Genomic DNA, 19724 nt, shown 5'->3' on the forward strand with positions numbered 1-19724 from the left:
GCCAGCATTTGCCCTGAGCTGACCCCGGATCTGCCTCTGGGACTGTTAGCAGCCATACCCATGGTGGTGGGGCCTGCTGCCCTCATGGGCACTGACTGAACTGCTCAGGGCACAGCCGCCGGGGGCTCCGACTCAGCGGGTGGTGGTGAGGTGCTGAGGCTTCTTGTCACCAGTGCCTTCCTCTTTTCTGGCTCTCTCCTGGAGCCATCTGCTGCTGACCAAGCGCTGGAGTGCCCCACTTGGGGACAGGTGTCCCATACCTAGACAGCATGGAGGTTAGGGCCAGAAGAGCCAGGGCTCATCAGCGAGAGGAAGGAGGAATCCTTAGGTCAGATCTCGTGCTCCCTCTCCGTCTCTTGGTGGGACGTGATCTTGGAACTCCTTCCCTCCATCCTCAACCCAGGTGTGTGTGGAGCACCTGCGTGAGCACCAGGTAGACCCCACACCGGGTCTGTCCGTGTGGAGGCTTCTGTGTTTCTGGTGCCGGCCCGAGGGCTTTGTGTGTAATAGTCTTTAGTCCCTGCAGCAAGCCTGTCAGTGGGGTGTGTCCCCATTTTACAGATGAGGAAACTAAACCCCGGTTTTCAAGCTCTACAACCTGTACCCTCTCCAATGTCACAGTCACCGTGGAAGATGGCCGGGTTCCACCCCGTGTGGTGAGCGCTCTGTGGCCGAATGTGCAGTGCTTTGAAAAGCACCCGTGCCCAGCGTTGTCAGGGCGTGCGGTAACGCTGACGCTCTGTGCTCTTTAGAAAACAGAACAGAAAAACTGAGCTTCGTGATCTTCCGGGGGATTTCCTTATGTTCTTTTGCTCACCTTATTCAAAACATAGGGCTTGTGATACTTGCCTGTTTTCTGTTTCAGCTTTAAGGACTTTTATGAGCTGGAGCCAGAGAAGTTCCAGAATAAGACAAATGGCATCACACCCCGACGGTGGCTGCTGCTGTGTAACCCGGGGCTGGCCGGCACCATCGCGGAGGTGAGACCCACTGCCTCTGAGTCCCCAGGGAGCTGTGGGCACAGTTAGAGCCTCGGCTGCTGCCCAAAGGCCTCAGGCCCATCGCCAGCAGGTGCCGAGCGGGGAGTGATCGCTCCTTTGTGTGTTGACCAGCAGCGGCTCCAGGCTGGGGACGTGTGGGGTCAGACGTGGGAGTGCTGGGCCAGGCTGAGCGGTCAGCGGCCCCAGCAGCCCCAGCGGCTTGTGCAGGAGTTTCAGAAGTGAGGTCCTGGGCTTCGGGGAGGACCGGGGTGGGGCCACCCGGCTGAGCGGAAGCCACAGGCCCACTGACGAGGTTTGGTGAGGCAGAGACGCGGTGTTAAACTGATTGTTCATGTGCTCGTGCAGGAAGGAAGGAGGAAATGGGTGCTTTTACACCCCGGGTGCTGTGCTAGCTGGGAAATCACAAAGAAGACCTGTGCCCGGGTGGTGCCTGGTGAGGGCCTGCTATGGGGACACTGCCTGTCTGGGCTGCATGTGTCAGGGAAGGCTTCCCTGGAAAAGGGACAGCAGAGCACAGATCCGAAGGGCTACGGGAGGGAGCCAGGAGCACTGACTCTCTGCTCCTTCAGTGAGGGGCATGGCCCCCCGGGAGCTGGAAGGCCGGCAGGGCTCAGTGCCCGGTGAGGCAGGCAGAGGGAGGACAGGCTGGGAGTTTTCCTCGTGATCCTAAGTTAGCAACAGGGAGACTTAGCGGGGTACTTGATGAGAGGTGCGCTCAGACTGACCGCCCTGCTGTAGTGCAGAGAGGTCCGGACCAGGAAGTGGCTGGAGGGTGCAGGGCCTTGGGAATGGGTGAGGAGCTGCTAGGCCATGGTTGGCCCCCAGGTTTGGGACGTGTCTGTGAAGGGGACAAGGGAGGCTTGCACGATTGTTGTGGATATTTGAGCTTGACCAGACTGCGACTGCGACTGCGACGTCCTGGTTGGGAGCAAACCCAGGTCTGATTGAGAGGGAGCCTGGGGTGGGGCTGCCCATGGTGGTTGGTTGCAGCCATGGTGTGGGGGTGTTTTTGATAGCTGGGTGTTGTGAGAGAGAAGCAGGCCTGGGGCCAAGCTGAAGCAGATCCAGGGAGGAAAGCAGAGGCAGGGATGACAAAATGGGAGGACAGTCTCCAGGAGGATGGGTCTCACAGCGAGCAGAAACCATGTGTCCCTTTACAATTCTACAGAAAATTGGGGAGGGTTTCCTGACTGACCTGAGCCAACTGAAGAAGCTGTTGCCATTGGTTGATGACGAGGCACTCATCAGGGATGTGGCCAAGGTCAAGCAGGTAGGCCCAGTGTGGGACAGCCGTCCTGCATGATCTGGGTGTCAGACCCAGCGGCCGCCTAGTCCATCCACCCCGCTCAGTCCTCAGGTCACCAGCAGGTGGGCAGGCGGGTGCAGACCCCAGAGCAGCCCAGGTATGCATTGCTCCAAGTTCTGCAGGAAGAGCTCATCCACAGGAGGCGTGCTGAAAGTCCATCCAGTCCTGGCGTCCCTGCATGTGGCATGCTGCTTGGTTGCGTGAGAGCCTCTCCCCAGGGCAGCCAGCCTCACAGGCAGACAGGCCGGGGCCCCTGGAGCCCTCCAAACCTGACAGGTGGCCGCCATGACCAAGAACATGGCCCCTCCCAAGCCTGCCTGTCTGCCGGGCTGCCACATGGTCTTAGGGCCCAGAAAGAGTCCTTCATCTTGAGTTTTCTCTCCCTGCCTGCCCCCCTCTGTATCCTTTGACACCACACTCACAACTGCCATTTGTTCTACTTTTCTTACCCTTCTGCTTCTGTGTAGGTTTGCTTTTTGGTCTAGTTTTCCGTTTATTTCTGCCGTTCCGGGTGTGTGCCCACCTTCAGCACCCTGCTCCCCCACCCCCCATCCTCAGAAGGCCTGCCGGAGCCCCTGCCCTGCTGCATGGCTGGAAGGCCGGGGCCTCAGTCAGACCATGGGGACTCTGGGGTTTGACCATCCTTGTCCTTTTTTCGCCCCAGGAAAACAAGCTGAAGTTCTCTGCCTTGCTGGAGAAGGAATATAAGGTGAAAATCAACCCTTCCTCCATGTTCGACGTGCACGTGAAGAGGATCCACGAGTACAAGCGGCAGCTGCTGAACTGCCTGCACATCATCACCCTGTACAACCGTGAGTGCCTGGGGCCCTCGCCGCGCCTCACGGACTCACGGGCTGGCTGATGGCTCAGTTTAGTGTTGCGTTCAGACTTGGTTGTTATCTGCTAGACTTGTCGTGAGTTATTTGGAAAGATTTTACTTGTTAGACATTTAAAGTATATTTACCAAAAATAAAATAGTACATGTTAAACTTACACACGTCCCTTAAACCGCTTAAGCAGTGTTCAGTTGTGGGAGCAAACATGAATCAAAGAGCCCCTAAAAGTAAATATGAATATTTGCTAGGTTTATAAATATAATAAAGCCTTAAGGAAAAACTTAGATTTTAGAATTTTGTAATTTAATACGGTGACTCTTAATTTTGAAAACCAAGGAACCACTAATACTCTACTCAGGACACAGAGGTCAGGTGAGGAAGCCGCTCACTTATGAGACAGTTAAGTAACAGGACAGACGACGTTCATGGTTGAGAGTTCTGACGCTTCTGGCGCCGATCCTCCTGGAAAGTTCCCCGCCAGGGCCCGCCTGTGTGTGTGGCCGAAGGAGGCGCTCCACAGCGCCTCCCTGGCCTCCCTGGCCAGAAACCACAGTTCACAGAGACCGCATCTTGTTTGCCATGGTTTTCTTCCGTGGTTGTGATTTTCTGCCTTTTCTTTGTCCCTGGGCCTCTGCGGGGAGCATCCTGTCAGTCCCCCGTCTGTGAGCAGCTGTGACGTCACTGCCCTTCTGCCCGCCTGTCCCAGTCTGTCTGCGTGGGCCCGTGGGCTCCCCGGTGCGCGCGCCTCTGGCCTTGCTAGCTGCCCGGGCCGACCTGCAAGCCCAGCTCTTCCGCCAGGCAGGCCGCTGGGGCTTGTGCCATTCGCCCAGCAGCTCCCTGGCCGGCGCAGGCGCGCTTTCTCCCTGGTCACAGCGGACCGCCGGCCGCTCCCCGCCTCCGCACGACCACGCTCGGTGCCCCCCCCACCAGGCTTTCTGTGACAACGTCCTGCTCCGCCCTTCCCCCCCGGGCTTCCCGCCCGTTCAGGACAGCCATGCGCGTCAGCTGTGAGTTCTTGCTTGTTCAGAACACATAGGACTGTTTGCAGGTGACGTTCTTGGCTTCACTTTCTTTCCTGGAGCATCTTGGAGGTCCATCCTGCACTGTCCGGAGTGGGGGGGGCGGGGGGCGTTGGCGTGTCGTGGTGTCCTGAGGGCCTGTGCTGATCACACTGGGCTGGGTCTTGGTGCTGAACGTTGTGGGTCAGTTTTCCCTGGAAGCTCAGGGCATCCCGAATGCATTCACTGAGGTCTTGTATTATTTCTAGGAAGGTCTCTTGAAGTGTATTTAAAACATTTGTTTGGTGCCACTGTTTTGGTTTTTTTCCCTCCCAGACTCCAGCGAGGTGTGTGCTGGCTTCCTTCTACCTATCTTCTTCTTGTCTCTTGAGTTCTCTCCGAACATTTCCAAAGATCTTTCCTTTTCTGCTGTGTTGTCTGCTTTTCTTGTTTCCATCCTGTGTGTGTGTGGGTCCTTTTTCTGTCTCGCCTCCCCCTTGGTGTCCTTTCGCTCCTGTGTCCTGCCAGTTCTCATTTCATGCGCTCCCGTGTCCTGCCCTCCCCTCGGGACCTCAGTTTCGGCTCTGCAGACTCTTCCGAGCTGGCGGCCATCCCAGGTTGGAGATTCTTACAGGGAGGCCAATTCTGCTTTTTGTCTATAGCAAAGCCATGTCCGGATTTGCCTGAGCTGCACTGCCCGGGCTACCAGCAGGGGCTTCATGGAGCCCAGTGCAGCCGTGGCCCCTGTGTCTCTCCAAGCCCAGGCTGGCTCAGGAGGCCACCCGCCCTGGCCCCCCGATTTCTGCCCTGGGGGCCTCTGCCCCAGGATGGGAGACCCTCCAAGCAGGTTTCCCTCGAGGAGAGGTACAGGTGAGGTCTGCCTTCCTGGCCCCAGCCACACTCCTTCCTGGCCCGCAGGACGCCAGCCCTGCTGACAGCGTCTCTGGAGAGCCTGGGTCCCAGGATACCTTGCCCTCGCAGCCCTATGCCCCACCTACCCTGTGATCTGGCACAACTTGCTCAGTGACCTGGAGTTTGTGTGTTTTTCCTCTTTCTGGGTTTTGGTGAAAATGTAGTTTGTGTTTTATTTTTTCCTCTTTGCCCTGTTCGGTCTGATTTCTAGAAGTGGGAAATTTCCAAACTAAGGGACAGCCATATTCTTGGTAGGACCTGGAGTCAGTTGTTAAAGCTTCAGCCATGATTCCCACTGCTCTGGTCGGTTCCTGACCTCTGGTGAATGTGGTGGAGGGCTGCCTCCCCCCTTTGTAGACCCCTCCAGCACCTCCCCATACACACTGAGAGCCAGGGGCCTGGTGAGGACCCCCTCAGTCTGCTGGGGCTGTAGGTGAGCCGGCCGCTGTATCTTGACCCTCGAGCTGCCCCCCGTGCAAGAGAGCTTCGGGAGAGCTTCTCACCTCTGGTCACAGCGAGGGTAGGGGGAAACTTGGGGTCTCATCTGACACTCCTCAATGGTTGACGGTACCATTACCATGATCCCAGGGTCTCCTCTTTTCCAAGTATCCATCATGTGCAAGGGCCTTGACAGCCAGTGACTAGACCCAAGCCAGCCCCTTGCTTTGGGCTGTTCTGGAAACAGAGGTGCAACTTTTCCTGTAAGCCTTTTGGAAGAGTTTGTTCTGGCCTCCTTCCTCACCAAAGTGGGATCTAAGTGCAGAATCTAGGGGCTTGTCCAGTGGCTGCACCCTGCTCCCTGTGTCAGGGTTGATCTCTGGGGATGGGGGTCACCACACCGTGTCCCAAAGCAGGGGTTTGTCTGGCTTTAGTGCCTTATTTGAATCTCTTGTTTGTCCTGCAGGAATAAAGAAGGACCCAGGCAGGGCCTTTGTGCCCAGGACTGTCATGATCGGGGGCAAGGTGAGGTGATGTCCTCTTTGCTCCTTGCTTGATATTTACCCTGAATGCACAAACCACCATGCTTTTTGTTCGTGCAGACTGTGTCCCCACTGGAGCACCAGCCACCCAGTGGGCTGGACACCGCGGTGGTCAGAGCCGGCACGCGCACGGACTGCCAGAGGCCCTCTCCTCTGCTTCTCCGGCTGTGCTTGTGGACTGAGTTGGTTCAGTGTCCATCAGCGCAGCAATAGGAGGGAGCTGAAGGGGACCCCTGCCTGCAAGGCACGTGACAGTGGGGGTCCCCAGCCCCAGCGGGCTCGCTGGCCGTCCATCTGATGGGGCAGTGCCCTTCCTTGCATAGCCACCACACTTCCACACCTGTGCCCGGCTCTCAGGCCCCAGCAGGCTGCCCACTCCCCTGCACTTGTGTGCTGAGTGGACATAGATGGCTGGTTGCTTCATCAGCCAGATGTGCACCTGCTGGGAGCTCGGCCTAGCTTTCTTTCATTTTATTCATGACGGTGCATGCTTTTGGACATGTGATCATGGAGTCCCAGTGTGTTGCCATTACTCCTTGGTGGGTCTCCTCTTCATGCTCTGTGCTCTAGGGCCTGTGTCCCCACCTCTCCCACTTTTCCCCAAGAGCCTCAGCGTCATCTGAGAACATGAGGAACAATGTGGGGCGCAGCTTCCCTATGGGGGGGTATGGGGCGGAGCCCAGGCACTGTCTGCCCCACCAGCTCAAGCACACGAGAGTGGGTGGGAGGTCTGAGCACCTGCCTGGGGCCAGCGAGCCTCAGCCAGCAGCTCAGCCACCAACTGGGCCCCTGCCCCTCCTCCAGCGCCTGTCGGTTCCTTTGTCAGTATCCCAGGGTGCATTTCTTAGAGGTACGGCCTTTCGAACAGTTCTTTAAATGTTGACTATTAAAATTTTTCAGCCTAGAGAATAGTAGAAAGCATGGGAATAATATCCATACACCTATCCCAGACTCCTGCAGGACCATTTCAAAGTCAATTCCAGACATAGTATCACTTCACCTCTAAATACTTCACACACATTCCCAATGATGTTTTCCTCCCAAACCGCTACAGAAACAGACTCTTTGCACCACTACACGATTCCGTCTTCCCACGTAGATAGTAAAGTTACAAATATCTGGAGCAGTTTGTTTGACTCTGGACCCTGGCAAGGGCCTCCCCTGGCGATTGCTTGCTGTCTGCTGCAGCTTTCCCCTGTGCTTGCCTCTTCTCCCTCCCTACAACTGATTTGTTACAGAGATTGGGTTGTGTGTCTTCCAGATATCTGTCTGGCATGTTCCAGTATGTTCCTTAGTTCCCTGTGTTTCCTGTAAGTTGGTAGTTCTAAAAGCCCTTCTCTTTTTATCTCATTTCTGAAGAACTGACTAGAGTCAGAGACAAGTTTGAGGCTGCCGGGCTTCAGCACAGGCTGAGGCGGCCGTTGGGAGAGGCTGTGGGGGACAGGCAGGGGGACCACTCGGCCAGGCGTGACCTCCGCGATCCAGCACGGGGCCCCAGGACCCTCTTGAGGACCCTGCGCTGCGCTGAGCACAGGTGTGTTCATACTGAACTTGCCCTCCGTCTCCAGGCAGCCCCCGGTTACCACATGGCGAAGATGATCATCAAGCTGGTCACGTCCATCGGCAGTGTCGTCAACCACGATCCAGTTGTGGGCGACAAGCTCAAAGTGATCTTCCTGGAAAACTACCGAGTGTCTTTGGCTGAGAAAGGTAGGCCCAGGGTGGCCACGTTAGGAAAGCCCACCGCTGCCTGGCTGCGATATGGGTCGTTGCTGGTGGGGCAGATGAACTCTGCCGTGGACACCAGGCTCTCCCAGCCGGAGGGGGCCTTCTTCTAGCAGTGAAGGCTTTGGGGAAGCTCTCTGCCCATCACCAAGTGCAGAGAATTACTCTCAACCTCGGACATCCTTTGTCTCTGTACTTTCTCACTTCTGCTTGCGACCTCGTTCCTCCCCGTTCCTCTGCTCCCCAGCTTTCATTTCTGCTCCTAGAGCTTGCTCTTGCTGGTGGGATACGCTACCAGGTCGGCCTCCTCTCTCCCTTCTCCCATCCCCAGAGGATGCTTCTGCTGTCACCATCTATGTGTTCTCAGGGGCATTACCAGTTTCTGATCTGGGCTGGCACCTGCCTCTTCTGACCTTTCCAAGGGCAGCTTAAGGCCTGACATTGCGACCCCTTGTTGAGAGGTCCATCTGGGGCTGTTCCTCCAAGGGTGTATGCGGCCATCTGGAGAAGTTCCTGCAGCCAAATGTGGCTGAAGCTGGGCGGGGCTTTCTAAACTGGCCCCTTCTGGAGGTCCTGGCAGGAACCAAGAGATGGGAAGCCTGAGCCTGCATCCTGGCGGAGTAGTAGGCACTTCTGTAGCTCAGACCAGCTGCTGCCTTCTGCCCTGAGTCACTGAGTAATGCTGTGCAGGCTGACTTGCTCTCCTCTCCCGCCAGCTCGGCCAGCTCATCAGACCGTCTCTGGTCCCTCGGCTGTCACAGACCATATGTGGTTCAGGGTCAGTACTGTGGTTAGTTCTTCACTGAGCTTCTGACACATCTTTGTCAAGCCCTTTGCCGCCTGGAACCTCCCCCTCCTTGCTGTTATTTGGGGCCGGCTGGCTCCTGGACATCTTTAGAACTGACTTGGGGTGCCTGGTCTAGGACGTCAGAGCTGGGGGTCTGGGTCCCGCAAGTGCCCCCCCAGCTAGCTCCGTGTAGAGCTGCATGGGGGCTGGGGATGTCCGTATCTCTTTACCCTGGCTCCTTGCGCTGGACCTTGAAGAAGGGCTGGACTCTGCTCTTTGCTGACCCCGAGTGCCAGCCACTGGGCTGGGGAAGCAGCATCAGCTCCATGGACAAGATGAGGATGTGGGGGCAGGGATGCCAAGGCAGGGTAGGAAGATGTAGCTTTCCCACCAGCCACATCTTGGAGGCACAGGGAGCCCACCCTTGGGAGAAGCCTCAGGGCCCCGGCATTTGGGTCATCATGGTGGCTGGCTTTGCCCAGTCTGCATACAGCATAGAGTGACTCGCATACATGTGAACACAAGAAAATTGCCCCACCTTTGTAGTTCTCTGGTTCCGTGAGTCCAGATTCCTCTTAAAGTGCTCTAAGGAGCATTATAGGCTGATGGCATGAGACACAACTCCTGTCGGGATGAAAGGGAATGATAACACCAAAAGCCAGAACCAGGGGCCCCCAGACTATGGTTGGGCCTGGTCCCTGGAAGGTTCCAGAATAAAGGTCTTTTTTGACCTGGGGTCTTCTCAGGAGTCACCCTCTTGGTCTCCGGCTGCTCTGGATCAGGAAGGGAAGCCCTTACAGGCCAGCAGGGTGGGCTGCAGGGCTCAGGCCCATGCTGGACTGAGCAGGAGGCGGTGCCGACTCCGGCAGCACCAGCCATGGGCTGGAGGAGGGCGTGTGGTGTCCCTACACACTTCCCGTGGCTCTCACGCTGTGAGCAGCCTGTGGTGACGTACCTTATCGCCCACCTGCTTGCAGTGATCCCCGCAGCAGACCTTTCCCAGCAGATCTCCACTGCGGGCACCGAGGCCTCGGGCACGGGCAACATGAAGTTCATGCTCAACGGGGCCCTCACCATTGGTACCATGGATGGAGCCAACGTGGAGATGGCCGAGGAAGCTGGGGCTGAGAACCTCTTCATCTTTGGCATGCGTGTGGAGGACGTCGAGGCCCTGGACCGGAAAGGGTGTGTGTCCCTCCCTGTGCCATCAGGGCACTGCTCAGAGCGTTGGGGGGTGGGAGAGCTGAGAGCACTCCAGGAGGCAGGCCCATGCTTGCTGGGGTGATGCCCGCCTGGTGGCTGGGGGTGGCTTTGGGCATGTTGGCTGAGCCTGCTCCTGTCCTGAGCCAGGGGTGGTCTTGGACCAGGGGTGTGCCTGGTACAAACGCCCCGCCACTCACCCCGGAGGCTGACACTCGGCCCCACCTCCCCACCTCCCCACAGGTACAATGCCAGAGAATACTATGACCGCCTGCCCGAGCTGAAGCAGGCCGTGGACCAGATCAGCAGCGGCTTCTTCTCTCCCAAGGAACCCGACTGCTTCAGGGACGTGGTCAACATGCTGCTGAACCACGACAGGTTCGTTCTCACGTCCCTCCCCACCAGCCAGTCACACATGGGTCCGCCTGGTGGGCCGAAGACTACACTTTGGGGGTGACCCTGGGCCAGACTTGCTCCCTACCCCAGCCCACGGGCAGAGCCTCGGGCTGTCAACCAGGGCCTGCAGGGGCCTCTGGAGGTGCTTGCCTGCTGGGGGGCGCTGTGGTAGGGGTTGCTGGCTCCATGGTCCAGCCCCAGGCCCCCCCAGCACTGGCTGACCCCCTCGAAGGGCTTGACAGGCAGAAGGCGGTTTCATATGGGGCTGGTCAGAGGCGATTCCTGATCCGCTCTTCCCCAGGGAGAATGGGAGTGTGGGCAGGATGCCCCAGAAACCTCTGGGAGGTGGGGTGGGGGCACTGTGCCTCCACAGCCGAAGTCCCACAGTCCCAACTGAGGCAAATGTTGGCCGATGGTGACACCAAGTGGTTCAAGTGGAATTAATTTGAGACACAAATTACATTGTAGTTAATGTTTTATTACAACGCATCGGCACGGAATAACATCCATGTTTCCGGAAGCACTAATTTACAGCAGGTGAGCACCGCCACTTGTCTTTTCGTGACAGTTCTTTGCTCCGCCCTGTTGGTAAGAGCTGAATCTGGTCAGTGCTGAGAACTGATCTCTGTCCCGCTCTGAGCTGCCATTGGGTTGCTTTCATCTGTTGCTCGCCGGTGGGTGCTGGGGGCCGGCGTCAGACCAGATCGAGGCTCCACACAGCACAGGGCGGGAGCTTGGCCCTGGCTCAGACTGGGATCAAGGAAACATTGTTCACGGTTTCATGAATGGTCTCTGTGCCTCAGCCATGAACAGAAATGCAGCTCCCTGTTCATAAATCCTACAGTGTTGTCCACAGCATCCTTCCCCTAGATCTCCAGTTCTCGCCCAGTTGGGCTCCAGGAAGAGATGGCCAGGCAGAGCCTCGCTGTCAGCCTGTGCCCCTTCTCTGGCAGGAAGTCCCTCAGCCTGTGCCGCTCGGGCCCCCCTGCGTGGGGAGGGTGTGTTGTAAACAACCACTTCTTGAAAGAAACGGCTGAAAACAAGGTTTTTGTAGAATAGTATCCCCGGGACAGAAGTACTGCTCCTAGAGCCACCTCTGGCCAGGTAGACTCCGTCATCCCAAAGCATGAGGACCTGGATGGCCGGGGCCTGGTGACCTCTGACTCACCACCTGCCACAGTGGCCTAGCCCCCGTCTCCCGTTTCAGGTTCAAGGTGTTTGCAGATTATGAAGCGTACGTGGCATGCCAGGCCCAGGTGGACCAGCTGTACCGGGTATGGTTCTAGGGCCCCGGGGTGGCCCTGGCAGGGGAGCAGCAGGGGGACATCTATGAGGTCTAGTCCTGGGAGGTCACTGTTCACCTTGTGGCCCTGGGCAGGGTGGCTGGGGGCTCGGCGGGCTAAGTTGTGTCATGGGCATGGGCTGTCCAGGGCTTCTTAATCATCTTCCACTCAGACGGTCTCCGTTGTCCTTCTGCTGTCCCGTGGTGAGGCTGGTGCCTTGTGTCCCCTTGGGCCCAGGCCGCTCTCCACACTGGCACGTTTCCACACAGCCTCTGAGCAGGACAGGAGTTTCCTTTCTGCAGACGGCAGAGGTGATGGGCTGTGCCCCCCCCCTCCCCCCGTGGTCTGAGCCCCGAAGCGGGTGTGATCGGGAGGGTGTGGGGAGTGTGTGCACACAGAAAGCCTGTGTTTAAAAGTGTGAATGAGAGTACCTCCTTGGAAAGGTGCAAGCTTCCATGTTAAGTAGAGTGAGGGACCCATAGCTGTAGGGACTAGCCTTTCTAGGGCCAGACCACTGTAGCCAGCTCCCCACTCCTTGGTGAAGGTGGACAAGAGGGGACCCCTGATCCCAGTTTCTATGTGGAGCCTGTGTCCCCCAGGGAGCGGGCATGTCCATGTGGGGCCTCGTAGGAAGACCCAGGGCCTGAGCTTGAGGGGATGCACGAGGGTGTCCCTTGGTACCCACTTCCCTCCCCTTGCTGGGGTTCTCCGGACTCACCGGGGGTGGCAGTGGGAGAGGACTCGGGCTGTGGGCGTGAGTCTGCAGTGGCGGGTCAGGTGGATTCTTCCCCAGGTTCTTGGATGAGGCCTGCGGGACCTGTGTTTCTGATGTGTTGTGGTCCTGGCTCCCATCCCCCACCTTTAGGGAAGCGGTCTGCCCTTGGGGGACCCGTGAAAGAACATGGGGCTCTGGGGGGCACCTTTGCTCCCCTGACGTGGGCCTCAGCAGTCTGCCCTTTCGGGGAGGCTCCTCTTGATGCTGGCTTAGTCTGGGGGTAGTTGCAAGGCTCGGGGGAAGCCATGCACGGGGGACCACTTGGCCATTTTCCCTGGATCCACTTGATTCACCTGGTGGTGCTTCTTTGTAAGGTGGGCTGTGCCCCAGAGTGTGTGGCACATTTTGAGGCCCAGGGTCTTCTCAGGCTTCTTGCCCCTGTATCTAGTCATTTGGTAGCTTTTCTGGTCGGTGAGGGCCCCTGTTTCACTGAGCTGTTGATTGCAATTTCGTCTTTGGTTGTCAGGCTGGCCCAGAGGCTTGAGAGCCCATCTGGGAACAGTCCTGAAGTTCTGGAAGTGCAAGCTGTCTTACTCAGCCTCTTCTTCCCTCTGCAGAACCCCAGGGAGTGGACCAAGAAGGTCATCAGGAACATCGCCTGCTCGGGCAAGTTCTCCAGTGACCGGACCATCACAGAGTATGCCCGGGATATCTGGGGCGTGGAGCCCTCCGACCTGCAGATCCCGCCCCCCAACCTCCCCAGGGATTAGGCGCCCTGGCAATGGTCTGCTGTTTCTGGAGGGCCATGGGGATTGTGCTGGTGGCTTGGGGTGGGCAAGGAAGGAAAGGCTCAAAAAGGGAGATGCTCCCCAGTTTCCTGCGGGAAAGCAGAGCTCGCAGCCCTGCGCAGGGCAGCTGGCCCCGCAGCTTTAGCTCACCTGCCCCAAGGAGGTGGGGAAGGTGGAGCCACCGGCTGGGCTCCTCTGAGACCTTGCACGCACCTTGCAGTGAGCTTGTTTTTAGTTTTGAGCCTCTGGATTCTGGGGTCTGGGCAGTAGCTGTGGCGAAGCCTGGGGAACGGTTTTCTGCACCGCACGTGCTGGCCTGCTGTGTGGGCTCCCGGCCTCCTGGCCGTGCTAGTACTCTGGCCAAGTCTGCAGCTGCTGCGTGGGTGCTCTGGCCCAGGGTTTCCAGACTGATCGGATAAAGGGGCCCTAGGATGACTGAGGGGGACATGGGGAGGACACCTGTGCCCGGCATCTAGGGGTCCTTGGCTAGGACAAGGCTGACTGATGCAGTTAGCTTGATTTTGCTTTTTCAAGAGGATAAGCAGCTTCCCAGGGAAATGAACGTAGCTGAAGTCTTTTCTTGTTTTAGCAACTAAAAATTGTACTTTTGAAGTTCTGTGCTGGGGAGGCAATGCTGGGATGTGCTGCCGAGCCCTCGGGAGCCCAGGCTGGGGCGCTGCCTTTGCTGGAGAGGCCGAGTGCCCCTGCCGTGTCCTGGGGCCAGCCTCCCTTCTCCCTCCATTTCCACCAGTGTGACCGCCTTGGAAAGAACTGAGCAGGCCCAGAAGGGAGCCCACTTTCCACTCTGCCTGGATGGCAGGCTGGTGGCGGGAAGGGTGGGTGAGCCTCGCTCAGCTGAGAGAGCCAGGGAGCAGGCCGGTGCGCTTCACCACGGGCTTAATGGAGACAGAGGGGACAGCACCCTTCCAGGGGCTCTGCCTCCTTGCATGCTGGATCTGGATGGCACAGGGCTCTGCCCTCACCCCGGGTCCTGACGGCTCATAGAATCAGGCCATGGAGGATTTGCTCACGAGTGCACTTCACCAGAGCTGTGGAGGTCTGCTGGGGAGGCCCACGTTCTGGGGCTGTGGTCATACCCCCGCCACCTTCCGCTACCCCATTTCTTAGGCTGTGTGTGACCATCACTGTGCCACTTGCTGTTACTGCCTTGTGTGAGAAACCGATTAAACCCTCCTGCCTGTGCTTGGTTGAGCTGGCCTATGTTTCATTCTGTGCCAAGGGCAGGGTGCAGGCTGGGTCCCAGGGGCAGGCCTCAGCCTCTCTCGTAAGGGCCCATCACTCTGGGATTAAGGACAGACCAAGCTCTCCCATCCCAGCTGCAAGTGGGACTTAGGATATGTGTGCTTGAACCACCAGCTCGTAAAAGAATCATCACATCTGTTGTATAAACCGTCATCTGGGTGTCGGCATTGGTGCACACTGCACCTGTCCTAGGCCAGCCACTCCTGGCCCTTGGACATGGAATGCCCTGGGGACCAGAGCATCGCCCCCTAAACTGTGTCGCTGCAGGCTGAATCGAAAGCCAGGAGGGACATGAACTTGGGGCTGTTACCCGAACAAGCTGAGACCTGTAGGACACCGGAGCACCGTGGGCCCTGCTGGTCTTGGGTGGGGGCCGGGGGTGGGTGGAGGGCGCTGAGCAGCTCCCAGGACACCCGTGCTTCCAGGAAACACATAGTAACTGCAGAATTTATAGCTGTGCATGTCTTGATCTGTTTTTTTTTTTCCCCCCAAGGACTGGTTTTGCAATCAGCAGAGGTCTGTCCTAGCCCACAGTTTAAGCTTAGTTAATAATCTAAGAAGCCAGCAGGTGGGGGCATCTGGACCTGATTAGCCAACCCGATGGCCCAGCAGCTCACCAGCCCCTTCGGTGCTTTCTCCTCTTCAGTCTGCTTCAGTCTGCCTGTCAGACACCTATCAAAATACCAACAGCCTGTATTTTACTTCCTATCTTATCTCACCCCCCCAATAAGGACCTGCGGCGGCTCACACACATGAAGCAGGATGACAAACTGACCTCAGGAGAGTTGGTTCACGTTTCAACCCATTTAAGAAAGGCATGGTTTCCCCAATGTGAGAATCACTGTAGGCAGGTTGAAGATGCCTCAGAAATGAGGAGGTGTCCCCTGCCTTGGCATCTGGGCCCCCCAGCCTGCCCACAGCTGCTACTAGAGACCACAGACCTTGAAGAACAGGCAGGCCGGCGAATGAAGCCCCCTGTACACCCCAGGGAATTTCTGAGCTGCCAAGACAGGACTTGGGAGAAGTCCAGCCATCAGGAGAAGTGGGTCCCGGGTGGGCTTGTATCCTCTGTTGTGCGTCACGCCTCTGTACCTGTGCTGCAGGGGGCGGACAGTCCTCTGGGGGGGCAGCTGGAAACCCCCTTTCTTATTAAACCATGCACCTTCTCACTCTCGGGTTACTTAGCTGGCATCCAAGAATCTGGCCCTTCACCAGCACTGGGGCCGATGAGAAGCAGGATCTTTAGAGGGTGCCAAGTGGGGGCAGCAGAAGTGCAGGGAAGGGGGGGGGCAGAAGAAGTGCAGGGGAGACTGATTGATTTGACAAAAAGCTGAAAAACACAAGAGGCCCCCCCCCCCAGTGAGTGAACGAGGTGGTGCTCATGGGCTAGAACTAGAGACCCCACACTCTAGTGCCCCATGTCCTTCCATGAACTCATGCCAGGGGCTCATTTGGGGTCTGTGGGTAAAACCCCAGAGCCTGCCGACCGATACCAACATCCAGCAAGCTTGCTACAGCGTGAGGTTGAAGGAGGCCTATATTTTAGGAACACGCCCTCTGTCCCATCTGGAGAAGTGGTCCCCCCCTTGAACACACCTTGTCCTGGAACGATGCCCCTCCTTGCACGGGCCTCCACATCTGGAAAGGAGGAGGAAAGGCAGGCCCAGGATCCCTGGCCTTTCAGAGCTGCCCCTCCCACAGGCTGGGCTCTGAGCTGGGCTCCAGGGGGAGCTGGAGGTGTCACTGAGAACACAGCACATAGACCACCACCACGATTTTATTCTTAAATAAATGCTCAGTCTAAGGCCAGGTTAGGCGGACAAGTGGGCAGAAAGTGGAGGAAGTGCAGGTCACAGGCACCTCCCCCGCTGTGAGCAGTGGGGGCCTGCCCGGGGAGGCAGGCACCGCCAAGGTAGGCAAGCAGGGTGCTCCAGGTGCGAGGGGCTGCCGGAACCATTACAGTCCATTCTGCATGTGCCCGGAAGGGACAGAAGAACTCATCTGGCCACAATCTCACTGGTGGTGCTGGAAAGCTCAGTGTGGTCCCAAGACCCCACGCCTCCTGCCCCGGGCTCCCCATGCCCAGCTCAGCAAGCATGGGATCGACCAGCCGGCAGCTGGCCTGCTCTGTCACTGTTCCCAACAAGAGCTCGGGTTGAGTGGCAACAAAACGAAGAGGGGATCCCATGCCTGCAACCTATGTTTTCCACAAAGATCCAAGCTCCCAGCCACCCAAGGCAGGTGCCTCAGGTCTGCCGGGCCTCCTCCGCCTGCCCCAGCTGGCATCCGAGTCCTCTCTCCGGGGGCACCGAAGACACTGGCAGCCCTGGGCCCCAGGGTGCCAGGCTGGCCGGAGCAAAGGGGAGGAGGGCAGAGGTCTTCATGCTCCTTCAGGCAGCAAGACTCAGTGCTGGCGCCCGGGTTCTGACTTCCCCAGGAATTCCCTAGACGAGACGAGCACAGCCATCAGCCAAACCCTGAGCATACGCCAGAGGTCTTGCCTCCTCCGTCCTCACACAGCCCATCCCAGGAGGCTGAGAAGGAGCCTGGAGGACCACCCCCACTCAGAAAGCCTGAGTTAAATAAGCAGGGTTAAATCCCAACCCCATAGGAAGAGAGACCAAGCAATGGGCTACTATTCTTTGTTCTAAACTCTACAGCTGTACTCTGGGCTATATTTTCTATGACCTATTCCTTTTATGCTGGAAAAATCACAACCCTAGAGCAAACCCATACTCTTTGAGCTCACAGGCCCCTCTCAGCAACCCAGGTCCTTGATGTAGGAAATGGCAAACCACTAAAGAAATGCAGCTTTCCCTCGAACTGCTGAGGCAGCCACAGGAGAGCTGAAGTGTGACAGCATAAAATGCACTGAGGGCCCATTCCAACTCCTCCAGGCTCAGCAGCCCTGGGAAGACGAACTCGCACCATCCCCACCTCAGCATCCTGCAGGCCACATGGCCAAGAAGTGGCGGGCTGCCTGTGCCTGGGATGGGAAGCAAGGAGGCCGGGCAGCACCTGAGTGATGGCATTGGTCCCTGTACAAAAGCCCAGGCTCCCGAGGCGGGGCCAGGCCTCATCCAGTTCAAACTGCCCTTTGCCACCATCTCACCCTCCAAGCTTGGGCTCTGCACCTGGGCCCGGGATGTGGGCCATGGACCCAGCCGCTGTCCTGGCCCCAGACCATGACAACTGTAGCAGAGCTGGGAGCACAGCCTCTTTTCACAGAGCAGCTGAGGACAAGCCCGGAGTCTCCCGTGTGCCTATGCACAGGGGCAGGACCTGACCCACAGCAGCTGGGGTGCGTGTCTGCGCGCCGGATGCTTCCGAGTGGCGTGTCTCCGCAGCCTGCACAGCCCACACCACAGGGAAGTCGCTGCCCTGTGTGATCACGGGAGTGCTTCAGGAGAGAGGGGCCATAAACACGCAACCCCTCTCCATGGAAACGGAAGGCTCCCGAGTCACAGCGACTCCTGGCCCCACCGAGGCAGATTTGGGGGTGCCGCGTGCCTGGCCAGGGCGAGTCTGTGGAGAGGGGAGAAGCCTCACCTCAGTATCCGTGGAAGCTCAGGGCTCTTGTAGATATACTTGTGCCTGTAGCCGAGGTCTGAGTGAAAGGGGATAAACTGAACTTTGAAGTCTCGGAAGCTTCGGGATGGAGCAGCGATGTTGTAGAGCTGGGACGAGGGAGAGACAGGTCAGCACCACAGATGGCAGCCCTGCCTGGTGGTCTCCCTGCTGCAGAGACCGGTCAGCGGCTGCTGCCTCTGAAGAGCAACCCAAGCCCCCGCCAACAACACTGCTGCCCGCAGCCTGCAGGACCAGGGTGGGGGGCACGCGTACGGACAGGCCTGACGCTCGAGACCCTCTGTCCTAACGCCTCTCCCCCAGGCGGCCCCTCCTCAGGGCACGGCAAGGCGGACGAGCCAGCCTCGTGGGCAGAGCTGCCTGCCATGCAGTGGTGTGGAGGCCTGCGTGCCAGAGCAGCCCGGAGGGCTCATCCCAGGGTTGGGCCGTCTGCCTCAGACTTCGCCGTGTGCCTGGGTCACGATCTGTCCTTCCTCAGTCCCTTCCTCCCACCCCAGAGATGGCCGGGCTCTGCAGGTCTGAGCGGCGGTTGCTGGGCAGTCCCCTGTGCCCGGACTCACTGGAGGGAGGGGACTTGGTCCTGCTGGAACCCACTGACTCCCTCCAGGCTGACCCTGCTCCTCACCGTCACCACGCCAGATGGTGCTATCTCCCACAACACTCACCCACAAACCGAATGCTGCTTCCTGGCAGCAAAGGCAAAGCAAACTCAGCAAAAGCAAACACAGAGGCCCCACAACAGCATGGTATTCCTGACATCAGTCCCATCCCAAAGGCAAGAGAACAGACAAGAGGTTCTGTATCAACTCTGCCGACTGGGGCCCCCGAATGGGGGTGGGGGATCCTCTTCCTCAAGGGTTCTTTCCCTCCAGCCTGGCTGAGTACCTGGTAGTCAAGTCTCTGTCAGGCCAGGACCCCTGCACAGGGACCGGGAGCCATCTGCTTATTTCTCACGTTTCCTCTTGCCATCACCGAATGTACTGGTGAAGAAGCCCACACCCTCTAACTTACCTTTGCTGATAAGACATCACCTGTTGGCCCCCACCCCGACCCTGCTGCTGACCTCCCCCATGCTTCTCTTCTTCACAAGGGGCACCTGGCAGCAGCAGCACCCCTCCACACCCGCGGATGCCCGGCCCGGCCTGAACGGGAGCCGGCTAGATGCCTACCCGCACTAGGGCTGGCGCCTGGCTCTCACCTTTCGGCCAAGCTGGAAGGGCACGACCGGGTCGTCCTCAGCGTGCAGGATGAGCAGCGAGCAGGAGATGTGCTTCACACTGCGGGAGGAGATGGAACTGGACCAAGGCCCCGGGGAGAGGTCTGGGGTCTCTGGGCCCACCTGGGTTTAGTGGGGGCTTCACCATGGTGCTCAACAGCTAGAACTCAACTGGCTTTTCACTAGAGAACTACAAGTAGATTCCTCAGATGTTTCTACCATTCAGTCAAGTCTAGAGATCGATTCATTCACCAAATCAGGCCCCTGCGTATTTTTTGGAAATTGAAAATGATTATTTTTGCCACTAGACCTATTCTTTAAAAGTTACAGAATGATATTTACAAACCCAATAACAGAGGTGGCCCAAGAAATTAATTGCAAATGAAGGTCACTAGAAATGTGTTGGTAAAAAAGCCCACACCCTCTAACCTGTCTTCATTGAAAATGACATTTAAGGTCACCCTGAACGTTTACAAATAAGTCGACATTTTCAATAGGTTCACATGATCCAAACCCGCCAGCAAACCACGGATGGGCTGTGGGACTGGACAGGCCCTAGAGTGTCTGGCCTCCCCTCACTGAGCAAGCCCGGCACCGGGCAGGACCTGGGCCAGGAGGCTCGCCACCCCACGGACCCAGCCCGTTTGGCGACCGGTGCTTCTGCTTGCGGCACACACATGCACTCTCTCCCTGCATTCTGCTTCCAGGGGGGAGCACTTCTGCTGCGAGG

General features: G+C 57.9%; 2 protein-coding genes across 4 annotated transcripts in view; one reads left to right on the forward strand and one right to left on the reverse strand.

The window, feature by feature from the left end:
• Positions 1-14139, forward strand: part of PYGB (glycogen phosphorylase B) — a 55301-nt gene extending 41162 nt beyond the window's left edge. The window contains exons 12-20 of the mRNA XM_032419305.1: positions 866-980; positions 2170-2271; positions 2972-3119; positions 5958-6016; positions 7602-7743; positions 9523-9730; positions 9989-10123; positions 11349-11415; positions 12757-14139. Coding sequence (XP_032275196.1) covers positions 866-980; positions 2170-2271; positions 2972-3119; positions 5958-6016; positions 7602-7743; positions 9523-9730; positions 9989-10123; positions 11349-11415; positions 12757-12909 — 1129 coding nt within the window. The 3' untranslated portion in view covers positions 12910-14139. The remainder of the gene's footprint in view (positions 1-865; positions 981-2169; positions 2272-2971; positions 3120-5957; positions 6017-7601; positions 7744-9522; positions 9731-9988; positions 10124-11348; positions 11416-12756) is intronic.
• Positions 14140-15949: 1810 nt separating this feature from the next.
• ABHD12 (abhydrolase domain containing 12, lysophospholipase) overlaps positions 15950-19724 on the reverse strand; it is a 90281-nt gene continuing 86506 nt past the window's right edge. For all 3 annotated transcript variants that reach the window (XM_032419404.1, XM_032419406.1, XM_032419405.1), the window contains exons 11-13: positions 18977-19055; positions 17740-17867; positions 15950-16634 (exon numbers count right to left, since the gene is read on the reverse strand). In XM_032419404.1, the coding sequence (XP_032275295.1) occupies positions 16595-16634; positions 17740-17867; positions 18977-19055 (247 nt within the window). In that variant the 3' untranslated portion in view covers positions 15950-16594. The remainder of the gene's footprint in view (positions 16635-17739; positions 17868-18976; positions 19056-19724) is intronic.

This window comes from Phoca vitulina, unplaced genomic scaffold, assembly GCF_004348235.1.
Source record: "Phoca vitulina isolate PV1807 unplaced genomic scaffold, GSC_HSeal_1.0 scaffold22, whole genome shotgun sequence".
NCBI classification, from domain to species: domain Eukaryota; kingdom Metazoa; phylum Chordata; class Mammalia; order Carnivora; family Phocidae; genus Phoca; species Phoca vitulina.